Genomic DNA, 14,632 nt, shown 5'->3' on the forward strand with positions numbered 1-14,632 from the left:
AGCTATTGATTGAGCCACCTGTGCTGAAGCACGGATATCCTTAAACCTGATCTTTTTGAGGCCCTTGAGGGCTGGCCATCCCTGAACTAGGGTCAGGTATATTCTTTTTGGACTGAGAGATTTTTCTTCCTTGTTAGCGGATGCCCGTTGCAGAGCTGACGGAAGAAGGCCTGACGCTGGAGGAGTGGCTGCCCTCCGTGTGGCTCACTGACACCTCTCCCAGACGCTGTCCTCTTGTACCACAAATGGGGGATGAGGTATGCTCACATTTTGTTTCTCACTCATTTGCTCAGATGCTTGTAGTAATGTTCATTGTTTTTCATATTGCTGTTCATTGTGAATTCAGTGGTGTAGGCCGCACTCCAAGGCAGGAAGATAATATATTAAAACATTTGGTGTAATTCCTAGGTGGAGTTAAAGCAGGGGTGCTCAACTCCAGTCTTCACGACCGCCCAACAGGTCAGGTTTTCAGGATATCCCTGCTTCAGCACAGGTGGTGCAGTCTTCAACTGAGCTGGGCTATCCTGAAAACCTGACGTTGGGAGGGAGAGGCATGAGGACTGGAGTTGGGTACCCCTGAGTTGAAGCATACAGAGCTTTTGAAACCTGGCAGGTTTCCACTTCTAGTATTGTAATAAACACGTTATTCATTGCATGTGGGAAAGTCTTTTCTAGCAATCAACAACTTACACGCATCTTTATTTTAATATCAGTAGTCTTGCTTGTATGTGTAAGGAGACCATCATTTCCTGGAGGTGGTCGGACCTAAATGAGATTGAGTTTAACAGGCTTTTTATATGACTGACACATGTGATTGTGTAGTTTCTTAGCCAATGTAAAAATCTACTATATGTTTTGAATCCCTCACCCCACTCGCCCCCATATCTACGAATGTCTTGTTCACAGTGAGCTTATATTTAAAACTGAAAACAGAGAGGTGTTTGTGTCTTACACATACACGCGCGCACACCATTTGTAAGGATTCCCCATCTTCTGTCGCGTCATAATATCTGGCAACGGAATCAGATTTTTTTTTTATTTGCATTTAAATAATCCCTATGTGATTTTATTTTGTTCCCTGACCTTGCAGCCGGTACTATTTAGCTAAAGGATCACAATGCTCTAATGGCAGTGACCGATTCCGTTAAATCTCTCTGGTATTGATTTGTCTTTAAATAAATAACAATCAGACAAGTTTAAGAACTTCAAATAATTTCTGAAAGTTATCACTTACAGTAGGGACTTTGAAGGAGAGAGGAGTAGTGTTATCTAAATTATTTTAATCTCATGATCATATATGATGTATCAAAATGTTAGGAAAGCTGGGAAGTGAGTTAAGAGGGAAGAGGTACTTAACATGCCGGTATGCTGCATATAAAGGATATGTATACATTTTATAACGTGTATATTTCAAAGACAAGTGTCAAAAATAATTGCACATACCAGCCTGGTATTTTAATAATACAGTAATAACTTTATTTATGTAGTGCTTTTCTCCCAATGGGACTAGAAGCACTTCACTGTAACAAAAAGGAAAAGAAGAGGATAGTAAGGTTATAAACAAGACCAAACACAAGGAAAGATACAATACAGGATGGGACGGTACTGTAGCTATTAATTGCCTGACAGGTTGTGGTTTATTAATTAGATACCGGGGCAATCAGGCAGGTCTGGAGCCTGTGTTTATAGATTTACAGAGAGGGGGGCCTCTCTAAGTGTACGAGGCACACTGCTCCAAAGAGTGGGAGCAGTGTGGCTGAAAGCTCAGGTCCCAAAAGACAACTGGGAGGATTTGGGAACTGTTTGGAGTCCTTCATCTGCAGATTAAAGTGAGCGAATGGGAGTGTACAGAACTAGACGACCTAAAACATTACACATATCAGTTCCATTAAGTTTATTTTTTCTGTGTGTAAGATTCAAGGCTCAACTTGGGCGTTCAAAATAAAAATGCCCAGATTCCAACCCATAGCGTGACAGAGGAAACTTGTGTTTTGTCCACTGAGCCTGCCTGCGACATCCATTGTTTGAATCACACCATGCCCGGGTTCTGCAAGTTCAGTCCTCGGTAGAAGCCTATAGGTTGGGTTTTTAGGGTAACACAAACCTAATCAAATTGTCTTAGTGGTAACAGTTTGGTGACATGTTTACTGAAATGTTAAAGAAATCTTGAAAAGCCCGGCCAGGTTTGCTGTTTTTGGAGCTGGTGTGGTAACTCTTCTAATGTGTTTCTGCTACGTGCTCACTTTACAGGTTGATAATTGTGTATTGTATTCGTAGAGTATGATGAGCTCGCACATCTGTGTCTCATCTTTTATGTTTAATATTGCTGGGTTCTGTAATCTCCAGGTGTACTATTTCCGACAAGGCCACGAAGCATATGTGGAAATGGCAAAGAAGAATAAAATATATAGAATCAATGCCAAAAAACAACCCTGGCATAAAATGGAATTAAGGGTAAAAAATGTTCCTGATCATTTACTTTGCAATCTGTTTTATTAAGTAACATATATTCAATAAACAATTTAATTTGGGACGGTACATTGCACTTTAGCCACATTTATGAAAATACTTTTTGAACCATGTGGATCAATTAATAATTGTTCGAATTCTTCACACCAATTACCCAGTATGGTGAGAAATTGGGTAATAAGCACAGTTAATAATCAAGTTTTTTACCTACATATGAATTAAAATTATTGGAACGTCTCATTATAAATGGTGTGAAGTTATTCTCTCTCTTCCCCCTCCCCCCCCCCCCTTATTTTAATTTTTTTTTAAATTTCGTTTTTAATAAAATAAAACTTCTAGAAACCTTATGAATCAAACCAACAATCAAGTAATAAAACTTCTATGTATGTCACTGGCAAAATGACAACGTTTAGTGGAATTAGCTGCAACTCATTTGAGTGATTTTAACTTTGATTTGATGTGTTTTCATATTTACACATAGGAGCAAGAACTGATGAAAGTAGTTGGGATGAGGTATGAAGTTGGGCTGCCCACTCTTTGTTGTCTTAAACTTGCTTTTCTTGACCCGGACACCGGCAAACTGACAGGAGGGGCTTTCACAATGAAGTAAGGAAACTGCTACATGAAATAATACATCTTTCATTCTTAACATATTTTTTTTTAGGAATGAGCCTACAGAAAGGGAGGTTGGGAGGGAAACCATAATTATTAGGATCTTATGAGAATTACATTTGTAGTTGCATTAGAAAAACATGTACACGTTGTTTGAAAATTAGATTGTTAGCTCTTTGGAGCAGGGACTCCTTTTCCTAGATGCCATTTATGTCTGAAGCACTTCTTCCCAGTACGTGTTATTTGTATTATTTGTTATTTATATGATTGCCAAATGTATTACTGCTGTGAAGCGCTATGTACATTAATGGAGCTATGTAAATAAAGATATACATACATAATATTGTAACCGTGTTGTACATCTTAAATATGAAACAGTTTAACATCACAAGATTGGGTGTTTGAATACACACCACACTCATTCTGTATGGAGTCAAAAGAACAGTGAGAATATTGGAGGCTGAAAACTGCTGGCCTGTTATTGGGGTCAGTCCCACAGTTTCTCATGTAACTTGTCTTCATTGCCGTGTATCCGGTTGTGTGTTCTACTCAGGTATCATGATATGCCGGATGTGATCGACTTCCTGGTTCTCCGCCAGCAGTTCGATGAAGCGAGACGCAGACAGTGGATCATAGGTATGTGAAGAAACTCGCGAGCCTTCCTTAACTGCTATATTTTTATCATTGTAACGAACGATTTTTACTATATTGTTCTAGTGTGGACTTAGGCTACGCTTATAGCGCCGGTGACAGCGACTGACGTCACGCTGCGGTCGCTGGAAAAATCAAATTGAATTGACTTCCGGCGACCGAGCTGTCGCGCCGCGCTTACTATAAGCGCACGCGGCGGCTTCAATACATTTGTTTTGAAGCGACGTCGGTGTCGCCGGCACTATAAGCGCAGCCTAGGAAACCAGATTTGTTTAGCGGTTTGTACTAAGATTTAAGAGGACAAAAATGTACGTTTTGCTTGAGCTTTTCGATTCACTTTTAAGTGTTCCTCGTGGCCTGAAAATCTTATGGTCAAGGTTGTATGTATTTTTCTGCCTTTCATGTGGCAAATATGTCTAAACTCTCTAGTACAACAGAGGTCTTAAATTATTTTAAGATCCTTCAATTATTTCAAGCTCCTTCACCAAAATTTTAAATGGCAACTTTAATTGTTAGCATTTAACCTTTCATTTTTGTAATTTTTTATTTTGAAGTGAAAGATTAGTTGTGATCCTTTCGCTGGGAACAATCTTGGGATTAAATAGTTCCATGAAATAATTTGTGTTGCACGTTTTCTGTAGGTGACCGATTCCGGTCTGTGATTGATGATGCCTGGTGGTTCGGAACGATTGAGAACCAGGAACCTTTGCAGCAGGACTATCCTGACAGCTTGTTTCAGTGCTATAATGTCTGGTAAGTGACTCACCAGGTTCACTCATTGTAACCTTGACACGCATTCAGGAGCTGAAGGATATTTTAGCGGCTTGTGACATTCTTTCTGTACTTGCTGATTAAATAATTGAAATATCCAACAGAATAATAGTGAATGACGTGCTTTAATTAATTGCATTCAATATACTTTTTTTAATCGGTTGTGTAGGATTAGATAATATTTACTGCATTTGTTTCACTGTTATGCCCTCTTTAATGTATTACGCTTACTTGGGTTGCTGTAGCAACCGTTTTGGGAAGCCGCACCACATCCTCTTTTAAAATAGGCGGCCATATTGTGTGCCCCGGGAAGCAGGATCGTCTCCGGTCTGTCACGGGAGAACGGATCGATCGGCAGCTTGATATTTAACATTCAACATTGAAAATGTTATATGGTTTTCTGTTAAAGCCTTTTTTCAACTGGCTAATTTGAATAAAGAAAATAAACGGAGCCCTTGATTTGGGGAATTGAGAAAGTAACTGGTTAATTGGAAACATCGCTCTTTGCTGTGCCCTATAAACCATAGTGAACACTGATGTATGTGTCCCTATTGGCACCTTCTACATTATGGGCTATGATGTTTACATTACCAGAGTGTGGTTTCAGCAAGTGGGTGTCTGGTAACACAGTATGAGGTACTTGAGATTTTCTGCAGTACCGGAGTTCTGCCCATCAGTAATGGGTTGTCTTGAAAACCAATATCCTCAAATGTTAGTCCTTTTAACAGTTTTCAGTTCTGATATATGTACATTGGATATGGCTGTAGGGCTTTCCCAGTACAGGCATACCCCGCTTTAAGTACACTCGCGAGTAAGTACATATCGCCCAATAGGCAAACGGGAGCTCACGCATGCGCCTGTCAGCACGTCCTGAACAGCAAAACCGGCTCCCTACCTGTACCGAAGCTGTGCGCAAGCGGGGAGACTATTTAGCCTGTTACAAATACGTTATTTGCATCAGTTATGCACGTATATGACGATTGCAGTACAGTACATGCATCGATAAGTGGGAAAAAGGTAGTGCTTCACTTTATGTACATTTTCGCTTTACATAAATGCTCCGGTCCCATTGCGTACGTTAATGCGGGGTATGCCTGTACAATGGAGGATGACCGTACTGGCCCAAAACATGTATTGCAGATGAAGGAAGGCATGTACACTAGACCAGGGTTTCCCAAACTTTTTTTTCCGTGACCCGGTTATTTTTGAACTTCTCCTTCGTGACCCACTAAAAATTTTATCGCCTATACTGGCCTATAGGGCCTGCACAGACACACACAGCCACTGATACACACACACACACAGCCACTGATACACACAGACACACACACACAGCCACTGATACACACACACACACACACACAGCCACTGACACACACACACTGATACACACACAGCCACTGATACACACACACGCAGCCACTGACACACACACACGCAGCCACTGACACACACACGCAGCCACACACACACTGATACACACACACACATACACTGATACACACACACACAGACACTGATACACATACACTGATACACACACACACTGATACACACAGACACTGATACACACACACACACACTGATACTGATACACACACACAAACACACACACTGATATATACACACACACACAGATACAGATACACACACACACACAGCCACTGATACACACAGACACACACACTCACTCGCTCTCCCCTATACGCACACAGACACAAACAGTGAATTACAGGCAATGACGGATGTGAGTGACTGGAGGGGGGGGGCAGGGACTGGGTGGGTGGGAGGAGGGAGGGACAGGGTGGGTGGGAGGAGGGAGGGACTGGGTGGGTGGGAGGAGGGGGGGACTGGGTGGGTGGGAGGAGGGGGGAGACTGGGTGGGAGGGGGGGGACTGGGGGGGAGGGGGGGACTGGGTGGGTGGGAGGGGGGACTGGGTGGGTGGGAGGGGGGACTGGGTGGGTGGGTGGGAGGGGGGACTTAGTGGGAGGGAGGGGGGTGGGGGGACTGGGTGGGAGGGGGAGGGGGGACTGGGTGGGGGGGAGGGGGGGCTGGGACACTTGGGAGGCAGTGACTGGGTGGGTGTGGGAGACGGTGGGTGGGTGGGAGACAGTGGGTGGGTGACAGTGACTGGGTGGGTGGGTGACAGTGACTGGGTGGGTGGGTGACTTTGACAGTGACTGGGTGGGTGGGTGACAGTGACTGGGTGGGTGGGTGACAGTGGGTGACTGGGTGGGTGACAGTGACTGGGTGGGTGACAGTGACTGGGTGGGTGACAGTGACTTTGACAGTGACTGGGTGGGTGGGTGACAGTGACTGGGTGGGTGACAGTGGGTGGGTGGGTGACAGTGACTGGGTGGGTGACAGTGACTGGGTGGGGTGACTTACCTTGCCGCCGGACGCTTTCCCCTGCTGCCCCCGATATCCCCTGCTGCCCGGGACGGGAGGTGGGCTTGGGGGCACGGGAGGTGGGCTCGGGAGGGGGTGCCACGGGAGGTGAGCTTGGGAGGGGGTGCCACAGGAGGTGAGCTCGGGAGGGGGTGGCACGGGAGGTGAGCTTGGGGGAGGGGTGCCATGGGAGGTGAGCTTGGGGGAGGGGTGCCATGGGAGGTGAGCTCGGGAGGGGGTGGCACGGGACGTGAGCTCGGGAGGTGGGCTCGGGAGGAGGTGCCACGGGAGGTGAGCTCTGGAGGCGGGTCGCGGGAGGAAGCGGGCCGTAGAGGAGCTGGTACTTCCTCCTCCGTCCCACGTTGGGAGGGGGGGGGGGGAAGGGAGCGGGCCCTGCTTGCCCTGCGCATGCGCGCGGGACCGCGGGGGGAATCGCTGCCATTTTTTTTAACTGGAGCGGGGGGCGGACGGGGGGGGGGGGGGGGCGGACGGGAGACACTGCGCGGCCAGCCTCGCTGCGACCCGGCAATTTTGGTGCCGTGGCCCGGTGCCGGGTCGCGACCCACCATTTGGGAAACGCTGCACTAGACCATATATTATTTTATAATATGTTTCCCTTATTTAAAGCAGCAATACTACATTTCCCCCTTTGCTTTTTAAATTGTGTTTTATATAATATGTAAAGCATGTGAGAATGTATAATTCTACATTCTTACCTAAGCTGGCAATCATTTGGTGCTCCTGTTATAAATCTGTCAAAATACTAATTGCGTGCCTTACGAAATGGCCGCCTTCTAACTTTGTGCGGTAGTCCATGAAATGCTGCAGCTGATATGTAACATTATATTATGAAGTGTAACACATTATTGTTACAGCTTTCAGAGTAATTAACAGTTCTCTTTGGAATACAGCAATATATCTGTTTGTGATACTTTGTTGCCAAAGGGCAGAGCTCAAAAAGGTGTGTCATAGCCTGTTTCTAAGAGGAAATGGACATGCCTTTCTAAATGGTTGCTGTAGCAACCAAAGGCTGATCAGTACATTAAAAAAATAATTTAAAATGGCATTAGCATACATAAAGCTTGGCGCCCTGCAGACGCACTTACCAGAATTCCCTCCTACTGTCGCTGTACGTTCCCCTACCTACCAATTAGATTGTAAGCTCCTTGGAGCAAGACTCCTCTACCTAAATGTTACGTTTATGTCTGAAGCACTTATTCCCATGATCTGTTATTTATTTTATTTGTTATTTATAGATTACCATGTGTATTACTACTGTGAAGCGCTATGTACATTAATGGCGCTATATAAATAAAGACATACCATTAGTAGTTCAAAATAAATGCAGACAGTATTATCGAATACTACAGAACTGGTTTATTTAAAAAAAAATACATAGAATTTTTCTCGTTTTGCTGCTTTTAGGATGTTTGATACTGAATTTTACATGCAAATGAATGCATGTTGTTGATGTTACATTATTGTAAGTATTTAAATAGTATCTTCTAAATGACTGCTCCAAATTCCTACACTCATGGTTAATTGTCCTTTTTTTTGACGAGCATAATGTGTACTCCATATATCTCCCTATATCATCATGTGTTTGGTTTTTCAGTTGGGACAATGGAGATACAGAGAAGATGAGTCCTTGGGATATGGAATTTATACCCAATAATGGTTAGTAATGTAAAGAGATACAAGGGTAAGGTAGTAGAATCAGAGCAGGATGTAATTTCTCTTCAGAAGGACTTGGAGAGACTGGAAACGTGGGCAGGTAAATGGCAAATGAGGTTTAATACAGATAAATGTATGGTTATGCATTTGGGAATCAAGAGTAAAAAGGCGACTTACAAATTAAATGATAAATTGGGGAGTCCTTGATGGAGAAGGATTTAGGAGTGCTTGTAGACAGCAGCTTAGCAATAGTGCCCAATGTCATGCAGTAGCTGCAAAGGCAAACAAGATCTTATCTTGCATTAAACAGGCAATTGATGGAAGGGAAGTAAACATAAATATGCCCCTTTACAAAGCATTAGTAAGACCACACCTTGAATATGTAGTGCAGTTTTGGGAACCACTCCTTAGAAAGGACATTTTGGAACTAGAGAGAGTACAGAGAAGAGCCACCAAATTAATAAAGGGGATGGACAATCTAACTTATGAGGAGAGGCTAGCTAAATTAGATTTATGTACATTACAAAAGAGGCGTCTAAGAGGGATATGATAACCAGTGGTTGACAAATCACCAAAAAATCTACTCGCCACCTAGTACCAAACGTGTGCTGCTTTGGCCAATATTTACTCGCCCAGGGGTTAAATCTGCTCGCCCGGGGCGAGCAAATATATAGGTTTGTCGAACACTGATGATAACTATATACAATTATATCCGGGGACAGTACAAGGAGCTTTCAAAGGAACTATTCATCCCACGGGCAGTTCAAAGGACTCGGGAGCATCCCTTTAGGTTGGAGGAAAGGAGATTTCAGCAGAAACAAAGGAAAGGGTTCTTTACAGTAAGGGCAGTTAAAATGTGGAATTCATTACCCATGGAGACTGTGATGGCAGATACAATAGTTTTGTTTAAAAAAAAAGTTGGGCATCTTTTTAGAAAGGAAAGGTATACAGATGCAGCGGCCATTATTTTAACACTTCACGCGGTGTATACCTCGGAATACCCATGTCATGGCGCGGGATTTTTACCAACCGTACCGCCTTAAGAAGCGAGTGCATAAAATGGCATTTTAGTGTTCTGGCTTTTAAACACCTGAAATTGACCCAGTAGCACAGTACTGTACACATTACAATTCATGCATTTAATTGCACACAATCCATGAAATTCAAACAAAGGAACCGCGATAAACACGTGTGCCTGGGGCGATTGGCCGCGTGGAGTACAGCAGCGCGCACGAAAACGGCGCCGTGATTTGTTAAAATAATGGCTGCTGCATCTGTACAATGATATACCAAATAAGTAAACATGGGAAGGATGTTGATCCAGGGAGTAATCCGATTGCCAATTCTTGGAGTCAGGAAGGAATTTATTTTTCCCCTTATGAGATATCATTTGATGATATGACACTGGAGGTTTTTGTTATGTCTTCCTCTGGATCAATAAATAAGAATAGATATAGGATAAAGTATCTGATTCAAAATTTAGCATAGGTTGAACTTGATGGATGTATCAATCTCATCTCATCTACTATGTAAGAAAGCCGTGGAACTTAGATTAGGTTATTTAGAAATTCTCCCTGTTTGTAAAGTCTGTAAAGGTGCAATCCCCAGTAATGTTTTGCTTGTGTTTCACATGTGTCCAGTGGCCTTTGTTTCCTAATGATATTATTATATATGTAAGGCGGGAAATCTGACGTTTTCTGTTTCCCCATTCCTTTTTGGTTAGGATTGCACATTTAACTCATGACAATGCTGTAGGTAAGCAGATTCAGGCTAGTTGATTGGCTGTTTCCAGAAATGCTTTTTAGTCTAGATGTAGGATTACAGGACTATGTAGCATGTACTGTCCCATATAGTATTTATTCTTCTCCTCCGTGCTCATTGCTGAGAGTCAGGCTTCTGATACCAGATAAAACCTCTCTACTTACTCCTTGCACATCTTGATTTACTCTTAACATTGCACGTTGCATTATATGGCAAACATCCTTATGAAATCTGTCGTTCCCCAAAATGTAAAATTGAGGATATGTTGAAAATAGCTCCCTATTTTCACTATAAGCATAAGAAATAGAAAGAAAATATTATTTGTATATAAATCCATATGACCTGTAAATCATACACAAGACACAAATGTTTATACTACACAAGCTTAACCTTTAGCTGGTGTTTCAACATAACGTACATATCTTGACCGTTGCTATATTTTCCCGGCACCTCTGTTAATAATTGTGTTTATCTCAATGATAAAAGTGGGCTTAAATGTAACTGCTGTGTGTTTGTCTCCTTCCCATCTTTGTGTAATCTTGCCGCTGTTAGCTGTGTTTCCTGATGAGCTGGGCACTAGTGTCCCATTATCAGGGAATGAAAGCCGAGCATTGCTCTACAGACCCCTGGATGGAGAGTGGGGATGCAGAAGCAGAGACGAGGAATGCGAGAGAATTATCGCAGGCATCAACCAGCTGATAACACTAGGTAACACTGACTGGTGTTTAAGTGTGTCCGGCTGTATTTAACCTTTTCAGTTGATTGGAAGAGGACGTTAAAGGGGACTCCGTTTTGGTGTTAATGTATTTCTTCTTCTTGCTTCATTCTAGATATTGCGTCTGCATTTGTGGCACCGGTGGATCTCCAAGCCTACCCAATGTATAGTACTGTTGTGGCTTATCCGACTGATCTCAGTACAATCAAACAGAGACTAGAAAACAGATTTTACAGGTTGGTTTTGCATCTAGGTTTGAAAATGGTTATGTGTTGTATTGCAAATTGCTTTAGTAACCTGTGTTTTCTCATTTTCTTTCCAGGCGTCTGTCTACACTAATGTGGGAGGTGCGATACATAGAGCATAATACCCGCACATTTAATGAGCCTGAAAGCCCAATTGTGAGGTCTGCTAAATTTGTCACAGATGTTGTACTGCATTTTATAAAGTAAGTTAATCATGCAACGAAGAGGAAAATATTGTCTGTTATTAATATGTATTCTAAGTGAACGTTGTGTATCTTATTTCAGGACTGTCCCATTAACAGCATCATCTAACCTAATGAAAGGCCCGCTAAAGCCTAAACCATTGTTATTCTGCATGCACACACAATAAATGCTAAATAAATTGCTATCGATGCTGACAGTCCTGGCTAAGAAAAGTAACGCACGGGCAGCCCTTTCCTCAAGCCTTTGCCTCTAAAGATCCCATGAATGGCTCCACAGTTGCAGCCTTAATTAAAACAGTGTGTCCCCGGACTTCCACCACAGCGACCACGTTATCGCTTGCGTAGGGATTACTTGGGCATGGCCCGTGCCACAATGATGTGAATAGAAGTTGGTCGTCCTCTTCCATTCGGTTCACTGTTTCCTGAGAGCGATCTTTGCTAGAGACGAGCAGAAGTGGCATGACGTTCTCTGAACTTCACATGGGCTACTGGCGTGATGGCCGTTGTAACTTTTAGAGAATGTTATGAGGGCACTTAAAGGTTGAATATCCTGGTTGGATCTGTGCATATAAGTGTCTGAAGTTGGTCTCTGTTTCTGAGCTCATTTATTTTAGGGGGAATGTCCAGGAGAATTTTATTAGGTATTCGTTTTCCTTTTTTTTTTTTTTTTAAAAGGCTGAGTTTCAGTTAAGGAAACAGTGTGTAGGGCTTAAGGTGCATTGCCTCTTCGCCAAGGCCGCTATTATGCTTCAAATAGATTAATTACAGTGGCTCATGCAGAATCTCTGCTCCTCCTGTAGCTTTCGACGACTCTCTAGCAATTTCACACCTATATATAATGCCTTCCCCATTCCAGTGCACTTACTCTACTTAACACATCTATTTATCTATTAATAATTCAGGGTGTTTAAACACCTTTTTAATTCCCTGTATTCTTATTTGTGTGTGCTTTGTAACGATCAGTAGATCTGATTTCAGCCTTTCTCAGTGGCACAATGAGAATTTTAAAGCGGGTTTTTTTTGTATGCAGGGATCAGTGTTGCTATGACATTACTCCACTCTACAACAGCTTAAAGAAGAAACTATTGTCGGACTCTGAAGAGGTAAAAAAAACTCACTGCTGTATATTTATAAAGAAATTAGGGAGCACATTTTTATGTACGTCAAAGGGTGATATGTACCGAGCCTCACAATGAGAGTATTGCATCACTTGGGTCACGTTTAGGCCCGTAATATAGTGCGCGCGCGGCATGTATAATTGGCTGTGTTTAGCCAGCCGTTCTATAATAGGGCTGTGCACGGCAGTGAGCGTGGAGCCAGCCGATCGGGGGAAAGAGTCTGAGAAGTATGTTTACGCACTGCTACCCGTTGCGTGTGACACAGTATTACCCAATCTGTGTGTGTGTGTGTGTATTTATATATGTGTATACAGTATGTATATATGTATATCTGTATGTATATATGTGTGTGTATTTATATATGTGTATACAGTATGTATATATGTGTATGTATATGTGTGTGTGTGTGTACACCAAGGGCAGATATAGTTCTCACAATCACATCACGTATTTGCTGCACTAGGATTGAGCATTTATTAAATGGGGTGGGGGGCGGGAATAATTCCAGGCGGAAGCCAATACAGGAATAATTAATATAACATTCGTCATGGTCACGCCTACCCGCGCGTGTCCTAGCCACGCCCACCTGTTGCTCAAAGCACAGACCTGTACACACACACACACACAGGGTGCTTCACGTGCATGAGCATGAGTACATTTGCGCGTGCACCAACTATAAAACAAGCCTAAGTCAGTGTATCAAGGTGCTTTGCACCAGTTTTATTCCACTTGAGTGAATTAGTGATTTTGGGGAGTTGTTTTGGAGCAGATAGGGGATGAGTTGCTCTACTAACTCTGAATAATAATATGAGATCTGAGGGTGTGTTAAGAAGCTGAGATAACTAAAGATTTATACGTACTGTGTGGAGCAGGAGCATATTTCTTGTTTCTCGGTCAAGATGTATTGCTCCATCTCGAGTTTTCAGGGTTAAAGATCACTCATGTTCCAGTAGTTCTGCCACGGGTGCATACAGGATCAAGTAGCCAGGAAGGGAATTTGTATGAAGTAAATGAAGACGAATCCAAGCACTACAATAGTATTCAGAGAAGAAAAAATATTTATTCAAGCAAGATTGACGTTTCGGGCCTTGATCACGAGTGCAATGAAACGTCGATCCTGCTTGAATAACCATTTGCTCAACAATAGCCATTTGAGTTCCTGAATTCTTCTTACTTTGCTCCATCTTGATTCATCTCTCATCTCCCCCCCCCCCAAGACTTGATTACATGATTTAACTGCGTGTTTTCCTCTTAAAGGAAGACGAGAAAGATACAGATATGCCTGGAACCTCCACCAAGAAAAGAAAGGTAAAGTGTGTTTTGTTTTCTTTTTTTAATGTCCATAATTTCCATGAGAAAGAATTCTATTATTGCCCATTATTGCTGTTTCCTGAAATGCTTTTTAGTCTAGATGTAGGATTACAGGACTATGTAGCATGTAGTGTCCCATATAGTATTTATTCTTCCCCTCCGTGCTCATTGCTGAGAGTCAGGCTTCTGATACCAGATAAAACCTCTCTACTTACTCCTTGCAGATCTTGATTTACTCTAACATTGCACATTGCATTATATGGCAAACATCCTTAAGAGGCCCTGAGAAAAATAAATGTTATATCTATCATTCCCCAAAATGTAAAATTGAGAATATGTGGGAAATGGGTCCCTATTTTCACCATAAACATAAGAAATGTAAAGAAAATATTATTTGTATGTGCATATAAAGCTATATAATCTGTAAATCCATACACAAGGCACAAATAAATGTTTGTACTACACGGGCGTCACCTTTAGCTAGTAATATCAACATAACGTACATAACTTGAACTTTGCTATATTTTCCTGGCACCTCTGTTAATGATTCTGTTTATCTCAATGATAAAAGTGAGCTTATAAACAATAGTACACTAGGAAGATGCTCTGTCAGAGTACTTTATTGACACTGACTATACGTGTGCTAGTCAGATAGTTAAGCAATTTGTCAAATATTCCTAATAATTTTAATAAGTAAAAGGCAATTTTTTGCA

At 42.3% G+C, this 14,632-nt stretch overlaps 1 protein-coding gene across 2 annotated transcripts in view; it reads left to right on the forward strand.

Moving 5' to 3' along the window:
- Positions 1 to 14,632, forward strand: part of PHIP (PHIP subunit of CUL4-Ring ligase complex) — a 171,318-nt gene that overhangs the window by 132,874 nt on the left and 23,812 nt on the right. For both annotated transcript variants that reach the window (XM_075597969.1, XM_075597970.1), the window contains 11 exons: positions 138 to 257; positions 2,347 to 2,454; positions 2,951 to 3,075; positions 3,635 to 3,717; positions 4,374 to 4,485; positions 8,508 to 8,569; positions 10,880 to 11,035; positions 11,158 to 11,278; positions 11,365 to 11,490; positions 12,521 to 12,593; positions 13,866 to 13,916. In XM_075597969.1, the coding sequence (XP_075454084.1) occupies positions 138 to 257; positions 2,347 to 2,454; positions 2,951 to 3,075; positions 3,635 to 3,717; positions 4,374 to 4,485; positions 8,508 to 8,569; positions 10,880 to 11,035; positions 11,158 to 11,278; positions 11,365 to 11,490; positions 12,521 to 12,593; positions 13,866 to 13,916 (1,137 nt within the window). The remainder of the gene's footprint in view (positions 1 to 137; positions 258 to 2,346; positions 2,455 to 2,950; positions 3,076 to 3,634; positions 3,718 to 4,373; positions 4,486 to 8,507; positions 8,570 to 10,879; positions 11,036 to 11,157; positions 11,279 to 11,364; positions 11,491 to 12,520; positions 12,594 to 13,865; positions 13,917 to 14,632) is intronic.

Source organism: Ascaphus truei, chromosome 4 (assembly GCF_040206685.1).
Source record: "Ascaphus truei isolate aAscTru1 chromosome 4, aAscTru1.hap1, whole genome shotgun sequence".
In the NCBI taxonomy this organism is placed as follows: Eukaryota; Metazoa; Chordata; class Amphibia; order Anura; family Ascaphidae; genus Ascaphus; species Ascaphus truei.